This window comes from Pistacia vera, unplaced genomic scaffold (genome assembly GCF_008641045.1).
Source record: "Pistacia vera cultivar Batoury unplaced genomic scaffold, PisVer_v2 Contig360, whole genome shotgun sequence".
NCBI classification, from domain to species: Eukaryota; Viridiplantae; Streptophyta; class Magnoliopsida; order Sapindales; family Anacardiaceae; genus Pistacia; species Pistacia vera.
In genome coordinates, this window is record NW_022196180.1 from 487,183 (window position 1) to 502,455 (window position 15,273).

At 36.3% G+C, this 15,273-nt stretch overlaps 1 protein-coding gene across 1 annotated transcript; it reads right to left on the reverse strand.

Moving 5' to 3' along the window:
* Positions 1-1,784: 1,784 nt before the first annotated feature.
* Positions 1,785-2,557, reverse strand: LOC116140003 (uncharacterized mitochondrial protein AtMg00810-like). The gene is made up of 2 exons (XM_031425635.1): positions 2,503-2,557; positions 1,785-2,377 (listed from the first exon to the last, which is right to left on the reverse strand). Exons 1-2 carry the CDS (start codon positions 2,555-2,557, stop codon positions 1,785-1,787), a joined length of 648 nt encoding a protein of 215 aa, XP_031281495.1.
* Positions 2,558-15,273: the final 12,716 nt, after the last annotated feature.

Sequence of the window (15,273 nt, forward strand, 5' to 3'; positions counted from 1 at the left end):
GAATTCTTTCTTTTTGTAGTGAAAAATGCCAAAACGTAAAGCTCCAGAGATATAAAATATTTGACACAGGATTTACGTCCCTTGCGGGAAAAAACCACGGCAAAAACAAAGGATTCACTATGTAATTTGGATATACAATTTTCTTCTCTCTCGCAACACTCTCATACGGATACAAATATGAGACTTTGTGCTTTGATTTTTCCTCTCAAAATCGCTCTAACTCACTCATATTTCGACGTCTCTTCTCCGCAGCTTATACTGCCCTTATATAGAAGTTTTTCAGTCGGCCACCGCTCCAGCTATCTTCCTCTCAAGCTTAGTCATCACTCAAGATAGCTCCAACTGCCTTCAGCCACTCCAAACGTTTTTCTCTCAAGCTGCCAGCAAGAAGTTAGCTTCTAGGTGTTTTACATAATTGTTGTACTGAATCGAGCCAGCAATCATCCCATAGTCCAACTGCCATCAAGAAGTTTGGTCACCACTTGAAGCCTCCAGGTGTTTTCTTAATGGAGTACACCTTCACAATTCTCTACCTTGGCTTGAATTCCTCCAAACATAACATATTATCTTTCTCCCTTGCCTCTCCTCGATATTGTAGCTTATCTGCAACATCCAATAATGTCCAAGCAAAGCTTGAACTTAGCTATTGGAATTGGTTTGGTCATCATATTTGCAGGATTCTCTATTATAGATATCTTTTCAACTGCGATCTTTCACTTTTTCAATAATCTCTCACACAAAATGATATCTGACGTCAACATGCTTCGTCCTTTCATGAAACACTTGATTTTTGGTCAAGTGTATGGCACTTTGATTATCGCAATAGACAACAGTTTCTTCTGTAACAATCTCAGATTGCCAACTAAACCACACAACTACAAAGCTTCTTTCACTGCCTCTGCTCCACGTAAATCCTGTATCAAACATTTTGTATCTCTGGAGCTCTATGTTTTGGCATTTTTTTCATTACAATGTACCAATTGTAGTGAAAAATGCCAAAGCAATTGTTAAATTCATTGGTAATTATTTTTGAGATCACTTGATTTCCAAAATTGGAATAAGTTCAAGCTCGGAAAGTATATGATGGTTTTAGTCAGAGAACAATGAAGAGATAAAACAGAGCACCCTAAAGTTTCAGCAAAAAGTTCTTACGTTTTCATCGAAGAAAGTCAATATATAACACTTAACAACTCTCTGCTAATTACACCAACTACAGCAGATGTTTTTCAGCTTTCAAATTCAAGTCTAACCACTAATATTGTAGTCATATTACTTCCTAATAAACTTGACTTAAATACCCTTAAGTAACTAAGCAACTAATTACACAAAGCACACTCCCATGCATATTGAGTGACTGCTGCATGTAACCTTCAACAGCTTTCTAAACACAAACTTGCAGACTTGAGTATTTGATGCATTTCCAGCAAAGCATCAATACATCAACACTCCTCCTTGATGCCTTTGCTGGAAACACCAAGTTTGAGTCTAAGTTCCTCAAACTTGGCGTTAGTCAGACTCTTAGTCATAATGTCTCCAATCTGGTCCACACCTCGGCAGTGCAACAAGGTCACTTCCCCATCATTTTCAGCCTCCCTCACTGCAAGAAATTTAGTCTTGATATGCTTTGTCCTGCCATGGAGAACTGGATTCTTTGCCATTGCCACTGTTGATTGATTGTCACACAATATTGAGGTTGGTCTATCTTGATCGTACTTCAAATCAGACAGATTTTTTTTGAACCAAGCAGCTTGGTTCACAGCTGCTGCGGCAGAAATGTACTCTGCCTATGCAGTGGACTGAGCCACCGTGTCTTGCTTCTTTGAAAACCAACTAATGGCACCTTCATTAATGTAAAACACATACCCTGAGGTACTTTTCATGTCATCTAAAGAACCTCCCCAGTCACTGTCTGTGTATCCCTGCAAAACTAGTTTTTCTGCCCTCTTGAACCAAATGCCAAGGTTTGAAGTTCCTTTCACATACCTTAACACCCTCTTTGCTGCCCTATAATGTGATTCACTTGGACAACTCATAAATCTAGAGAGGTAGCTAGCTACAAACATCAGGTCCGGACGTGTGGCTGTTAAATACAGCAAGCATCCCACCAAGCCTCTAAACATACTCTCATCCACTCTTTTCTTACCATCATTCTTGCTTAGCTTCAGGTTAGAGACTAAGGGTGTATCTGCAGGTTTGCAATTCTCCATTCCAAACTTTATGAGAATCTCATTTGCATACTTTTCCTGGTACACAAATATTCCACTTTTAGACTGAAAAATCTGCATACCAAGGAAATATGTCATCTCCCCCAAATCTATCATCTCAAATTCAGATTGCATGGATTGTTTGAACTTGCTCAATTGGTCTGGATTGCTCCCTGTCATCAGCAAATCATCCACATACAATGACACAACAATTAGTCACCCTCAACTTCCTTAACATAAAGAGTATGTTTATTTAGACTTCTAGCATAGCCGAGGCTATTAAGGTGATCATTTATACAGCTGTACCAGGCCCTAGGTGCCTGTTTTAGACCATACAATGCCTTCTCCAGCATGTATACCTTACTTTCTTCACCCTTCACCTGGTAGCCTTCGAGTTGGTCTGCGAAAATCTCCTCTTCCAAGCAGCCATTTAGGAAGGCAGATTTGACATCAAGTTGGAAAATTTTCCAACCAAATTAGGTTGCCATGGCTATGATCAACCTTATAGTATCATGTCTAGCTACCAGAGCAAATGTATCAATGTAATCCACCCCTTGCTGCTGTGCAAATCCTTTTGCCACAAGCCTAGTCTTGTGTTTGTGGATTGTACCATCAGGATTGAGCTTTAATTTATAAATCCACTTTACCTGAATTATTCTTCTATTTTTAGGTCCTTCAACTAGCCTCTATGTGTTGTTCTTCTCAATCATAGAAATCTCCTCTTGCTTTGCATTCTTCTAAGCATCTGATCCAACAGCTTCAACATATGTTTTAGGTTCTAACACAGCCACATTGCATCTTGCATAAACATCATCCAAGGTCCTGGTCCCTCGAACTAATGGTTCCTTATCTACTTCAATTTCATCTTCCTTAAACACATTTTCAATCGGCTGCTGCATTTTCTAGTCAGCCTCAACCTGCTTACTCTCCCAATTCCACATTGCATTTTCATCTATTCTTACATCCCTAGTTATCACAATTCTTTTTGTTTCCGGAATGTACACTCTGAATCCTTTTGATTGGTTATTGTAACCAATGAAAATGCCAACTTCAGCCTTATTATCCAGCTTGGTTCTCTTCACTGCTGGAACCATCACATAGCACACACTTCCAAACACTCTCAAATAGCCAATTGTTGGTTTAATTCCTATCCATGCCTCAGCTGGTGTTTGCCCCTTGACAGCTTTGGTTGGCAGCCTATTCAGGAGATAAACTCCTGTATTTACTGCCTCAGCCCAAAATTTCTTAGGGAGTTGTTTTTTTGCAAACATACATCTAGCCATCTCCATGATGGTCCTGTTTTTTCTTTCACTTACTCCATTTTGTTGTGGAGTGTATGGAGCAGTGAATTGATGCCTAATACCAACTTCTAAACAAAGTGAACTGAAGTCCTTTGCAGTGTACTCAGTTTTGTTGTCACTTCTAAAGGATTTGATCTTTGTTCCAGCCATATTTTCTACCAACAATTTGAATTTTCTAAACACTACAGGGACCTCACTTTTTTGCTGTAAAAAATACACCCATGTCATCCCTGTATAATCATTTATAAAGAGTACGAAATACCTGCTTCCACTCAAGGATTCTGTTTGCATAGCACCACAAACATCTGAATGAATCAGTTGAAGCTTCATTGTTGCTCTCCAGATCTGATCCGAAGGAAATGCAGGTCTGCTCAATTTACCAATTTGGCATGCACTGCACAATGTACTTTTCTCCTCAATTTTTGGAAGGTCATGAACCACGTTTGCATTCTTAAACTCTTTGAGGCCATTATAGTGATAATGGCCAAGCTTTTGTGCCAAGTTTTTGACTCTTCTAGTCTAGTTGACAGGGCAAAATCATTGGTGTTTTTCCACTCAACCGGGAAGATTTTCCCCAGCATCTTTACACACATCAATTCAACTCCTTTAGGATTTAAATGGTACATGCTTGGTTTTCAAAGTGTAAGGAATAACCCCTCTCTAACATTTATCTCGCACTCAATAGATTTTGGCTAATTCTAGGCACATACAACATATGAGAGATTATTTTTGTACCTGACCAAATTTGGATAGCAACATCCCCCATGCCTTTGACCTCCATGAATTCACCATTTCCTATCTTGACTCTGGAGCTATACGATCTGTCCAAGCTAACAAAATTTTGCAGGCCTACAGCCATGTGATTGGTGCAGCCACTATCAATTAACCAAGCTTCATTGCTGGTTTTTGCAGTGTAACAAGTGGCCACAAAAAGTTGTTCAGCCTCTTGACATTGTTGCTGATCCTCTCCAACTTTTGCTTGTTGTGTTTGCTGGTTTGTTTTGTTCTTACAAACCCTTTCAATATGCCTGAATTGCTTACAACTCTTGCACTGTATACCAGGTCTGAACCAGGATCTTCTCTCTGGATGCCCCTTCTTTTTACAGTGAGTGCAGGCTAGAAATTCTTTCACTTCACCAAGCCTTTCCCATTGGTTATTACTCTTCTCTTTCCCTTTCCTATCTCCAGCATACTTCCTTGTTTGTGCTTGTGTAGGTTTGCCTTTGAAGCTTGCAACCAATGCACCCTCAGTAGTGTCTTCTTGCCTCAAGAGCCTTCTTTGCTCTTGAGCTTGGAGAGCATGGACAAGCTCAGTCAATATAATCTGAGTCATGTCTTTCGAGTCCTCTAAAGAAGAGATTTTGGACTCAAATCTCCCGAGAGACTCACCAAAACCTTTTCCACAACCCTACGATCTATCAACTCCACTCCCATAAGCCTGATTTTGTTGACAACATTCATTAGTCTATCAACATAATCCTTCACTTTTTCAGTTTCTTGCATCTCAAATTCTCTCCTTAGATTAAGAACCTACATATTCCTCGTTGTAGTGCTACCCATGTATTCCTCTCTCAATTTATCCCATGCTTCTTTGGGGTTTTCGTATGCCATGATCCTTGTAAAAACAAGATCAGTCACAGCTGCATGTATGTGAGAGAGAGCTCTCGGTGCTTTGGCTGTTTCTTCCTCATGCAGCCTCATTTGGTTCAACATAGGATTCTGTCCAAGAGGAAGTGGCTGCTTGTTTTCTTCCACGTACTGCCATAGTCCCTGTCCATGAAGAAAGGCTTTCATTTTTACAGCCCAAATGTGGTAATGTTCCCCATTGAATACCAAAGGAGCCATCAAGACAGATTGAGTTGCCATGTCCCTGTTTTTTGTGTCTGTCGTAAGGAGGAAGAAGAACAGATGCAGGTTAACATTTAGACTGAAAAAATAGGTATTTTAAAGGTATGATCGATGGTCTACAATGCTAAGTTTCTGGTTTTTGTGGCAACTCTGATACCATTTGATGGTTTTAGCCAGAGAACAATAAAGAGATAAAACAGAGCACCCTAAAGTTTCAGCCAAAAGTTCTTACGTTTTCATTGAAGAAAGTCAATATATAACACTTAACAACTCTCTGCTAATTACACCAACTACAGTAGATGTTTTTCAGCTTTCAAATTCAAATCTAACCACTAATATTACAGTCATATTACTTCCTAATAAACTTGACTTAAATACCCTTAAGTAACTAAGCAACTAATTACACAAAGCACACTCCCATGCACGTTGGTCACTGCTGCATGTAAACTTCAGCAACTTTCTAAACACAAACTTGCAGACTTGAGTATTTGATGCATTTCCAGCAAAGCATCAATACATCAACAATATATGAGATGAATTAAGTTTTCTGATCTATTATGCTTGTCTTGTTATTTTTTTCATAAAAATTGTCAGCTTTTTAAGTTTAAAATTAAATGATGAAGTATTTTTAACACCAGAAAATATTGACGACAAATTTCACGATATGATGGTCAGGAGGATTGTGGGTGTTACTGCTGTTGAGGATTCTGAATCAATGGAGAATGCTAGCAAACGATTAGCTTGTAAGCGGCAAGCTCTTGAATTGGCAAAAATGCTTCTAAATGACAAGACTTGTTAGGATATTATGGCTTGCTTTCCTATTTTTTTTTTTCCATGTAAAATTGTATGTCTTTAAGAAAATTATTTAATAAAGAATACAATTGCAAATATGAATAAAATTTAGGAGTCCTATTATAAATTGAAATATGAATCCTATTGGAAATAGGATATCCCATATACTACTTATAAATATAGGGGTAAGAACCAATTCAAGGTTATGAGAGAATGTGAGAATACAGGGTATTTGATGTAAGAGTTATTAAATACCATATGTAGAGTGTCTTAGAAATTGGGATTGTTTTTGCTCTAGGTTTGGGTTGAGCGTGGTTGGAAACTATGATTTTTTTCAGTCTATTAATTATGTATTGATTTTATGTGTTGTGTACTCTTGTATATCGTGTTCATGAAGCTATAGTAGATTTTGACGAAATATGGAATGCCTTTATTATTGATTTCCCTTTATCTCTGCTAGCTGAGATTAAGGAGTGATTAAAGTTTCAATCAATCAACTTAATTCATGTGATTGATTGAACAATTACAGGGTTTTTTGTATTTATTATTTTCCTTCTTTACATTTACAAGAATGTATAAATTAGCCAATTGTACAACCTTACAATATACTGAATATAAAAATTTCTTCACTCTTTCTCTTCTCTTGGCCATACTCTAGCAGTGTCATTATCTTGAACTACTTCTCTTTGTCTCTATCTCGATTCCTTACATGGTATCAGAGCTCAACTAAAAGTTTCCGCTTGCCTATCAACTCAGCTTCTTTCTCTTTGTCCCTGCAAGCAATAAAAAAACCCCATTACCCTTCAGCATGGAAATAACCCAAATACAACTACGACAAACCCAGACAACCCAATTAATACAAATAGCCTAATCACCATAGATAGTCCACACAACTCCAGCACAAACATCCAATCTATGTCTGCTACAACCCAAACAATTGAAGCCCACACAACCCAAGCCCACACAACTAAAACTAGGTCTAACCCAGCTCATTATCCATATGGAATGTCGGGTTACAATCGGATTTTTTTACCCATTCAAGGCCTCACCCAACCTCTCTTGGAATATCGGGTTACAACCCGAATTCCTTTCCTACATTGGGTTCAGATCCAAATCCCTACCTATGTCCTTTTCAAATTGTTCTAGCCATCGGGAACAATTGCCCTAAACCAGGTGATGTTCTCTTCGCATCAGTCTTTGATAGACTTGAATTAGTCCTCATCAAACAAACCCTAACCGAATTAGACAACTATGCCTCCTGGTCTTACCATTTCCTACGAGCACTCATCACCAAAGGCAAAGATCCTCTTGATAGGGCTTTTCAACCACTGTCGCAACCTTATCGTCACCACCACTGGAATCGTTGCAATATGCTAGTCTGATCATAGATCAGCAATTGTCTTTCATCGAAGGTCATGGCTGGGCTCCCACCAACAAAAATGGTCGTCGAGATCTGGGCTAACATCAAAGAGATGTATGGGAAGCTCGATCTCCCCAAAACCTTCACTTTCCGGCAACACCTCATCAAACTCAAGCAAGGGAATTACTCGGTCACCAATTATTTCAATCAGCTCTTCCCGTTTGGAATGAGTTATACACTACCGAAGAAACTCTTGAAGGGCCACCGGAAACACTCAATTAGTACCACAGAATGCAAGATCGCAACCTATTGTCGCATTTTTGCTTGGATTAAATGATGGTTTTCTTTCTTTCAGGACACAAGTACTTGCCACGTCTCCATCGCCCTCTCTCTACCGGAGTTTTCAACTGTTGGTGCAAAATGAAAGCCAACACCAGTTGAACTCTGACAGAACATCACCAGATTCAATGGCGCTGGCAAAGTTGAGAGAGAATGGTGATCACTAGCGGCTAGGGCAAAATGAAGGTGAAAAACCTTCTCTTATATATGACAAGAAGAAGGGCTCAGATTCAATCTCGCGATCTGATGGCCAAAAACTCATCGCATTTTTAAACGCATCTCACAGCTCCAATCGTGCCACGTCACGACATGGGTCAAACAGGTCAACTTCTCGATCCAATGAGTCAAATGGATCTGCAAATGGATCAAACGAGTCTGAATCTAGGTCAAACGGGTTAGGAAATTCAAACTCCAATAAAAACCAATTGTATTGTGATTATTGCAAAAGAAGAAATCATGATCGAGACCATTGTTGGAGATTACATGGTCGTCTAGATTCCAATAACAAGGAGAGAAATGGTAATTCTTCTTCTTTCTAAGTTTCTCTTAGAAATCAGTCAACACCCAGTCTCAATCCAGAATAATATAATCAATTGCTCCAATTGCTGAATAATGTCCTAACTGCTCCCACCGCATCTTACACAAGTACCTCTTACTATTTTAATTTACTCACAACTGATATATGGATTATTGATTCAGGGGCTAGTGATCACATAAATTGTCACCCAAAATTTTTTGCCACTATTTCCACTACCTCATCCACTTCCGTTTGTATGTCGAATGGGAATATCACCCCAACTACTTATAAAGGGACTGTCCACTTATCTACAACTTTATCACTTAAAAATGTGATATGTGCTCTTGCATTTCATTTTAACCTCATCTCAGTATCCAAAATATGTGAAGACAATAGTTGCACTGTAGAGTTTTGTCCTAACACATGTAAATTTCAAGACCCTTCGACTGGGAAACTGATGGGCTTGGGTAAAGTCAAGAGAGGTCTATACTACTAGGTACTTGCTGAGTCTACTAAAACTTTTCTTGCTTGTATTCCAAATAAAATTCCAATTGTAATATGATGATTGATAAAAATTCTTTTATTCTTCATCAAAGATTAGGTCATAGTGCAACTATCCCTCAACCTCAGTGTCCTATATGTCCATTGGCTAAACAAGCCTGCATTACCTTTCCGCATAGCACTTCCACTACAACCCAACCTTTTGCTTTAACCCATCTCGATATTTGGGGCCCCTACCACTCCCCAAATCATGATGGATCCAGAATTTTCCTCACCATTGTTGATGACTTTTCCTGGGTGCATGCAGTGGCAGATCTAGGAATTTCACTCGATAGGGGCAAAAAATTAACCAAAAAAAAAAAAAATTAACCAATCATAGCCATATTTTTTTTCATTAGAATGAGCTTCAACAAAAAGTTACAAAATACAAATACATATCTTCAAAAAACACAATTTTTCTACAATTGTCCTCGACGAGTTTTCATATTCTGAAAACATTGGATAATCATCTCATTGTCAATTGTATCAAATACATCTTTTCAATATAGCTGACTAAACAAGCATTCATCCATTGATCTCCCATTTGATTGTGTAACTAACTTTTCAAAAGATTCATTGTAGAAAAAGCCCTTTCAATGATTGCAATCACAACTGATAAAACCAATGCAAGTTTCACAAGCTTATACACCAATGGATAAAAAATGTCTTTTGTAAACCAAACTAAATTCTTAGCCAAATCACTAATTCCTTGTAACTTAGCAAATTCATCACAAGAACGCATGTCAATAACATAAGTCTTAGCCCAGTTCTCAAGTACCATCAACTCAAATGCAGAAAAATCAGATGGATAAAACTGGGAAAAAAGGATCAACTTATCCTTGTCAAAAGCAGAAAATGAATTACTTGGATCTAAACATGCCATACAAAGAAGCAGCTTAGTATTAACCTTAGTGAAACGAGTGTTAAGTTCTTGAAGTTACATATCTATCACACTATAAAACAATTCAACTCGATAGTGATGCAAATATGTCATATGCTCAACTCTTCGTCATGGCCGCCCTCGAATTGCAAACATATCATCCACATTCAACATGGCAATATCATACTTTTGGAAAAATGAAAAAACTTCACTCAACAAAGACTCCCATCCTTCATCTCTCAACAATTGTAACTGTTGTTTGGAAACTTTGACTAAGGCCATAGCATTTAGAATGTCTTGATCTTTTCTCTGCAATGTTTGTGATAACTCATTAGTAATTGTAATATACTTTTCATCATATGTAAGTTAAATGTAAAATCAAAGGAATAGATTAAATCTAATAGATTACATGATTCACCCCTTTATTTAAGATTTAAACCATCTTCTTCAATAACATCAAGCACATCGCCCACAGAGGATAACAAAAGGATTAAGTTGATCAATGTATAATAATACAAGCCCCAACATGTATCACCAACTTGTTTTAGACTTGTCTCTTGATTCAAACCTCGTCCTTTACTAACTTCACCAATTTCTAGTGCTTCAACAAGTTTATTAACTTGGCTCTCCCGAAGCATGTCTTGACACTTGCCTGAACCTCCAACAACATTTATCAAATTAGTAACCAAGCTGAAAAATGAAGCAACAGAGATGTGATTTTTTGCAACGGCTATTAGTGTCAACTAAAGTTGGTGAGTAAAATAGTGAACATAATAAGCATATTCATTCTCCCTCAAAATCAAACTTTTTAGACCATTAAATTCTCCTTGCATACTACTTACCCCATCATAACCTTGTCCACGTAATCTTGACAAACTCAATCCATGCTTACAAAATAATGACTCAAGAGCCATCTTAAGTGATACTGCAGTTGTGTCACTAAAATGTACAATGCCAAGAAATCACTCAAGTACATGACCCTTTTTATCTATATAACATAGGCAATAGCCATTTGTTCTTTAATTGACACATCGATCAAAACTGAAAATATGTCATCTCCAAGATCACTAGTGATAGCTTTTGTGGTTTCATTTGCCACAACATTCACAATATCTTTTTGAATCACTGGTGCTATCAATTTAAGATTCCCAGGTGCATTCTTTAAAATAACACTCTTAAAATGTTCATTATGCTGAGCTAGAAAATGAAGAAGTCTGAGAAAGTTACCTTAGTTCTTTGAGTCATCAGTTTCATCATAACCACAAAATGCCAACCCTTGACGCAAAAGAAATCTAATGCAAATAATGGATGCAGTCAAGTGAGTTTGGTATTCAATCCTAACTTGATCTGATTGCTTAGATAGAGCCACTTCAATATGTTGCTTTTGATTCATTAAATTCACACAACTCTATCGTGCTTGGTTATGAGCACTATTTGGCTGGCCAACATGAATTTGAAAGTGTTCTGGTTTCTTCCAATTACAAAACCCCTCACTAACGAAAGCGTCACTACCAGCTTGACTTATAATGGCAAGTCTAAAAAGATAACAATACAAACAGAATGCAACATCTTTGGTCACACTATACTCAAGCCAATCACCATACACATCAAACCAAGTTGGATTAAATCGACGATATCCTTTTCCAAATTTTGTCAGTGGAAATGCATGATTTTGAGGCTGGCAATAACTCTTTTGCAAGTAAAAATTTCGTCAGTGGAAATGCATGATTTTGAGGCTGGCAATAACTCTTTTGCAAGTAAAATCTTCGAATTGCATCCCTATAATTAGGATGACAATGATTGATTTTAGGCCGTAGTGCTGAATCAGATGGAAGATCTTTCAAGATGGCTTCTAGTTCTACATGACTTTCTTTTAATGGATCATTTTCTTTATCATTGGCTTTACTTTCTTGGACTGATGAGGATGATTGGTCTATTGCTGATTTTCTTTGGGAAATTTATCCATATTGCATACCTAATAAGAAGTTTTAAACAAATAAAACAATAAGAAATTGTACAAGAATAATAACCTATAGTGATTTACATACATAGTAATGGAAACACAATAACAATATGATATTTTGTGGGTTTAAATTCATTTTAGACTCATTTAACATGAATCATGCATATTTATAGGAAAAAAAAAAAAAAAGAATTCAACTCTTTTTATAAAATTTGATTTAGTCAAGCAATTTAATGAGGATGAAAGAAAAGATACATAAACAATGATCTGTCAAGCTAATCTTTACAAACAATAAATAATTAGTTGTTTATGTTTATAAAGTTTAAAAAGTTTTTGATATTGTCAACAAAGAACTGATATTTTTTTGTCCTTTTTTTCATTGTGCTTGATTAAAAATCTTAAATATGCATCTTTTAAGTTTTTGTAATAACATGTTTTTTTTTTTTTTTTTTTATGTTGATGATAAGTTTTTGTAATAAGTTCTAGAAATAATTATTTGTTTATGTTAATAATAAGTTTTAGTAAGCTTTTGTAATAAGTTTTTGTTGTTTATGTTGATAATAAGTTGTTGTAACATAAACCCGTTATCATTGTTGTATCTTTTGGTATAACTTTCAATTGCACATTTGCATTGAGTTCAAGGAGAAGGCAAAAGAGAGCATTGAGGTTTTGGAAAAATCTTATGTATTTTATTTAATGCAAGTCAATGGCCTTTTGCCATTTTTGTGCTTTGTGATCCCTGGATCATATTTGTATTTATTTGTGCCAGTGTTCTAATATATGTATCAAGTATTCTCACAGCTATGGATTGTTTCAGTTCTCATTTTCTTTTCAAGAATAGACAAAGATCTCCCTGGAACAAGAAAAAAAAAAATTTTGAAACTGGTATGTACTTTATTTAACAATAAACATGTGATGGCCTTACAAACATGAGAGAAGCAATAAAGAAAACATCAAGGCACCACAAACCACAAACAAACATCAAGGGACCACAAACCACAAACAACCATATAACTATTTTACTATAGGGGAGAAACAATAGGGGAAATGTACTGCAGTCTGCAGGGAGACTTTTGATGGCTAGTGTCAGCTAGTATGGGTTGCCAATAGGTTTACAGGAACACCCTTATCTCTTAAAATTCACGAGTAGGTGTGGGGAAGTCTGGGCATTGCCGCATTGGCTAAATGGTAAGGGACAATTCAACGACTCTAGTTGGCCATTATGAGCAAGATTCAGGTTTAGTTATACTTCAAATCACAAATTCTAAATATATAATACTCAATTTTATTGGAAGAATGCAATAACCAAAGTTCTAAAACTGTAAAACATCGATTAAGTAGAGAAAATTAGGGATTTAGGGCTAGGGACATTACCTTTTGATAAATTGATGAAAAGTAGTTTTGGTTGAGACTTGGAAGGAGAGTTCGGTGAGAGAGACCTGGGAGTTTAGTCTTTAGAGCACCTGCACCATGAGAGAAAGAGGGAAGAGAGGTTCTTGGAGTGGGTTGTTGTTCTGGTAACTGGTAAGAGTTCAAAAATCAAAAACAAAATATGTTCTTTTCCCAAAATGTCAAAGTTCTATGGGGGTAAAATGCAAATAAATAAATAAATACACACACACACACACACACACATATATATATAATCTAAAATTTTTTAAAGTTTGAGGTGGGGTCGTGGTCCCCACTCCTGATTAATTAAATCCGCCATTGGGTACATGAACATTCCTCATGCAATCCAAAACCTAAACACTTACTCAAATTAAGAATTTTTTGTCCATGGTCACCACCCAGTTTCGTATTTCTGTCCAAAGAGTTAGAACCGACAATGTTGTGTTTCATGAAGACAATTTTCCGTTTGCCACAAACAAAACTACTACATTTACATCACCCAGACTGGTTCCTGAAGATAATATCCAATGGGATCCTCTAATTACTATGATACTAGTCCATTTGGTTCCTCAACCTAACTCCACTACCTCTGATTCTAATACAATGGCCACTAATGATCCTCAAGAAGAAACACCTATTCAGATTCCTACTGCTAGTTCCCCACTAGGATCCCCTGTTCTAGCTATTTCCATACCAGGATCCATTGTTCCAGTTCTAGTTATTCCCACATGTTGCAGTACTCGACAGACTCAGCCTTCAATCTGGACTGCAGATTATAAATGTCCCAATATTTCAGATTCCTCAAGTACATTATATCATACCTCCAATTATGTGAGTTATGATCATCTCTCTCTTGTACACAGAGCCTGTATTGGTTAGATCTTCACCGATCAAGAACCCATTAGTTACTTAGATGTTGTTCAATACTCTCGCTGGTGTCAAGCAATGGTTGATGAACTTACTACTTTAACTCAGAATCATACTTGGGATCTAATGCCTCATCCCTCTCATAGAAAACCCATTGGCTGTAAATAGGTCTGCAAAGTCAAGCATTGTGCTGATGGATCCATTGAACATTACAAAGCTTGATTGGTGGCTAAAGGCTTCACTCAACGTAAGGGCTTTGATTATCAAGAGACATTCTCACCAATAGCCAAACATGTCACCGTTCGTACTTTCCTCATAGTGGCTTCCATTCGTGACTGGCCTCTCCATCAAATAGATGTTCACAATGATTTCCTTCATGGTGATCTTCATGAAGAAATTTATATGGATCTTCCTCCCGAAATTCACAGACAGGAGGAGAATATAGTTTGTTGTCTACGAAAATCCCTCTAGGGTCTCAAACAAGCATCCTGGCAATGGAATGAGAAATTCAGCAAAGCACTACAAGAAATATATTATATTATGACAAAATTAATTTTTTCAAATGTTATTTTGTCACGAGTAATATAGTTATTGTGACAAAATAAAGAAACATCATATTAAGTATGACAAAGAGAATATACAGTGACTAAAAAAAATATTGTCATAATATTTTATCACAATTAAGAAACCCATAATAAATGTAGTGAAGAAAAACATTTTTATCATAATATTTCGTCACAAATTTTTGGCGCAAAATTTGGGCACCTAGGTAAATTGTTTATTGTGACAAACATATTTTGTCATAAAACATTTTAGTCACTATATTTAGTTATACATGTTATAACTACAAATTATTTTGTCACAAAAAGAATTTACTTATTATTAAAAAAAAAATTTGTCATAATATATGTTGAAATAGAGGTATTAATAACAAAATGTTTGAGTCAAAATTTAAGCGTCGAGATAAATTGTTTATTGTGACAAACATATTTGTCATCAAAAACTTTAGTCACTCTATTTAATAATACATGCTATAATTACAAACTCATTTGTCACAAAAGAATTATTTATCATTACAAAAAAAAAAAACAAAAAAAAAATTGACATTTATATTGTTTAATGGAGGTATTAGTGACAAATATTGAGTTAGACTAACGTTTATTTTGTGACAAAAATTTGCTAAAAAACATATAATATGATCTCCTTTTTTTTTTTTTTTTAAAACTCGAAAAAGCCAAAAAATTGTAAAAAATACAAAATCATTAATAAT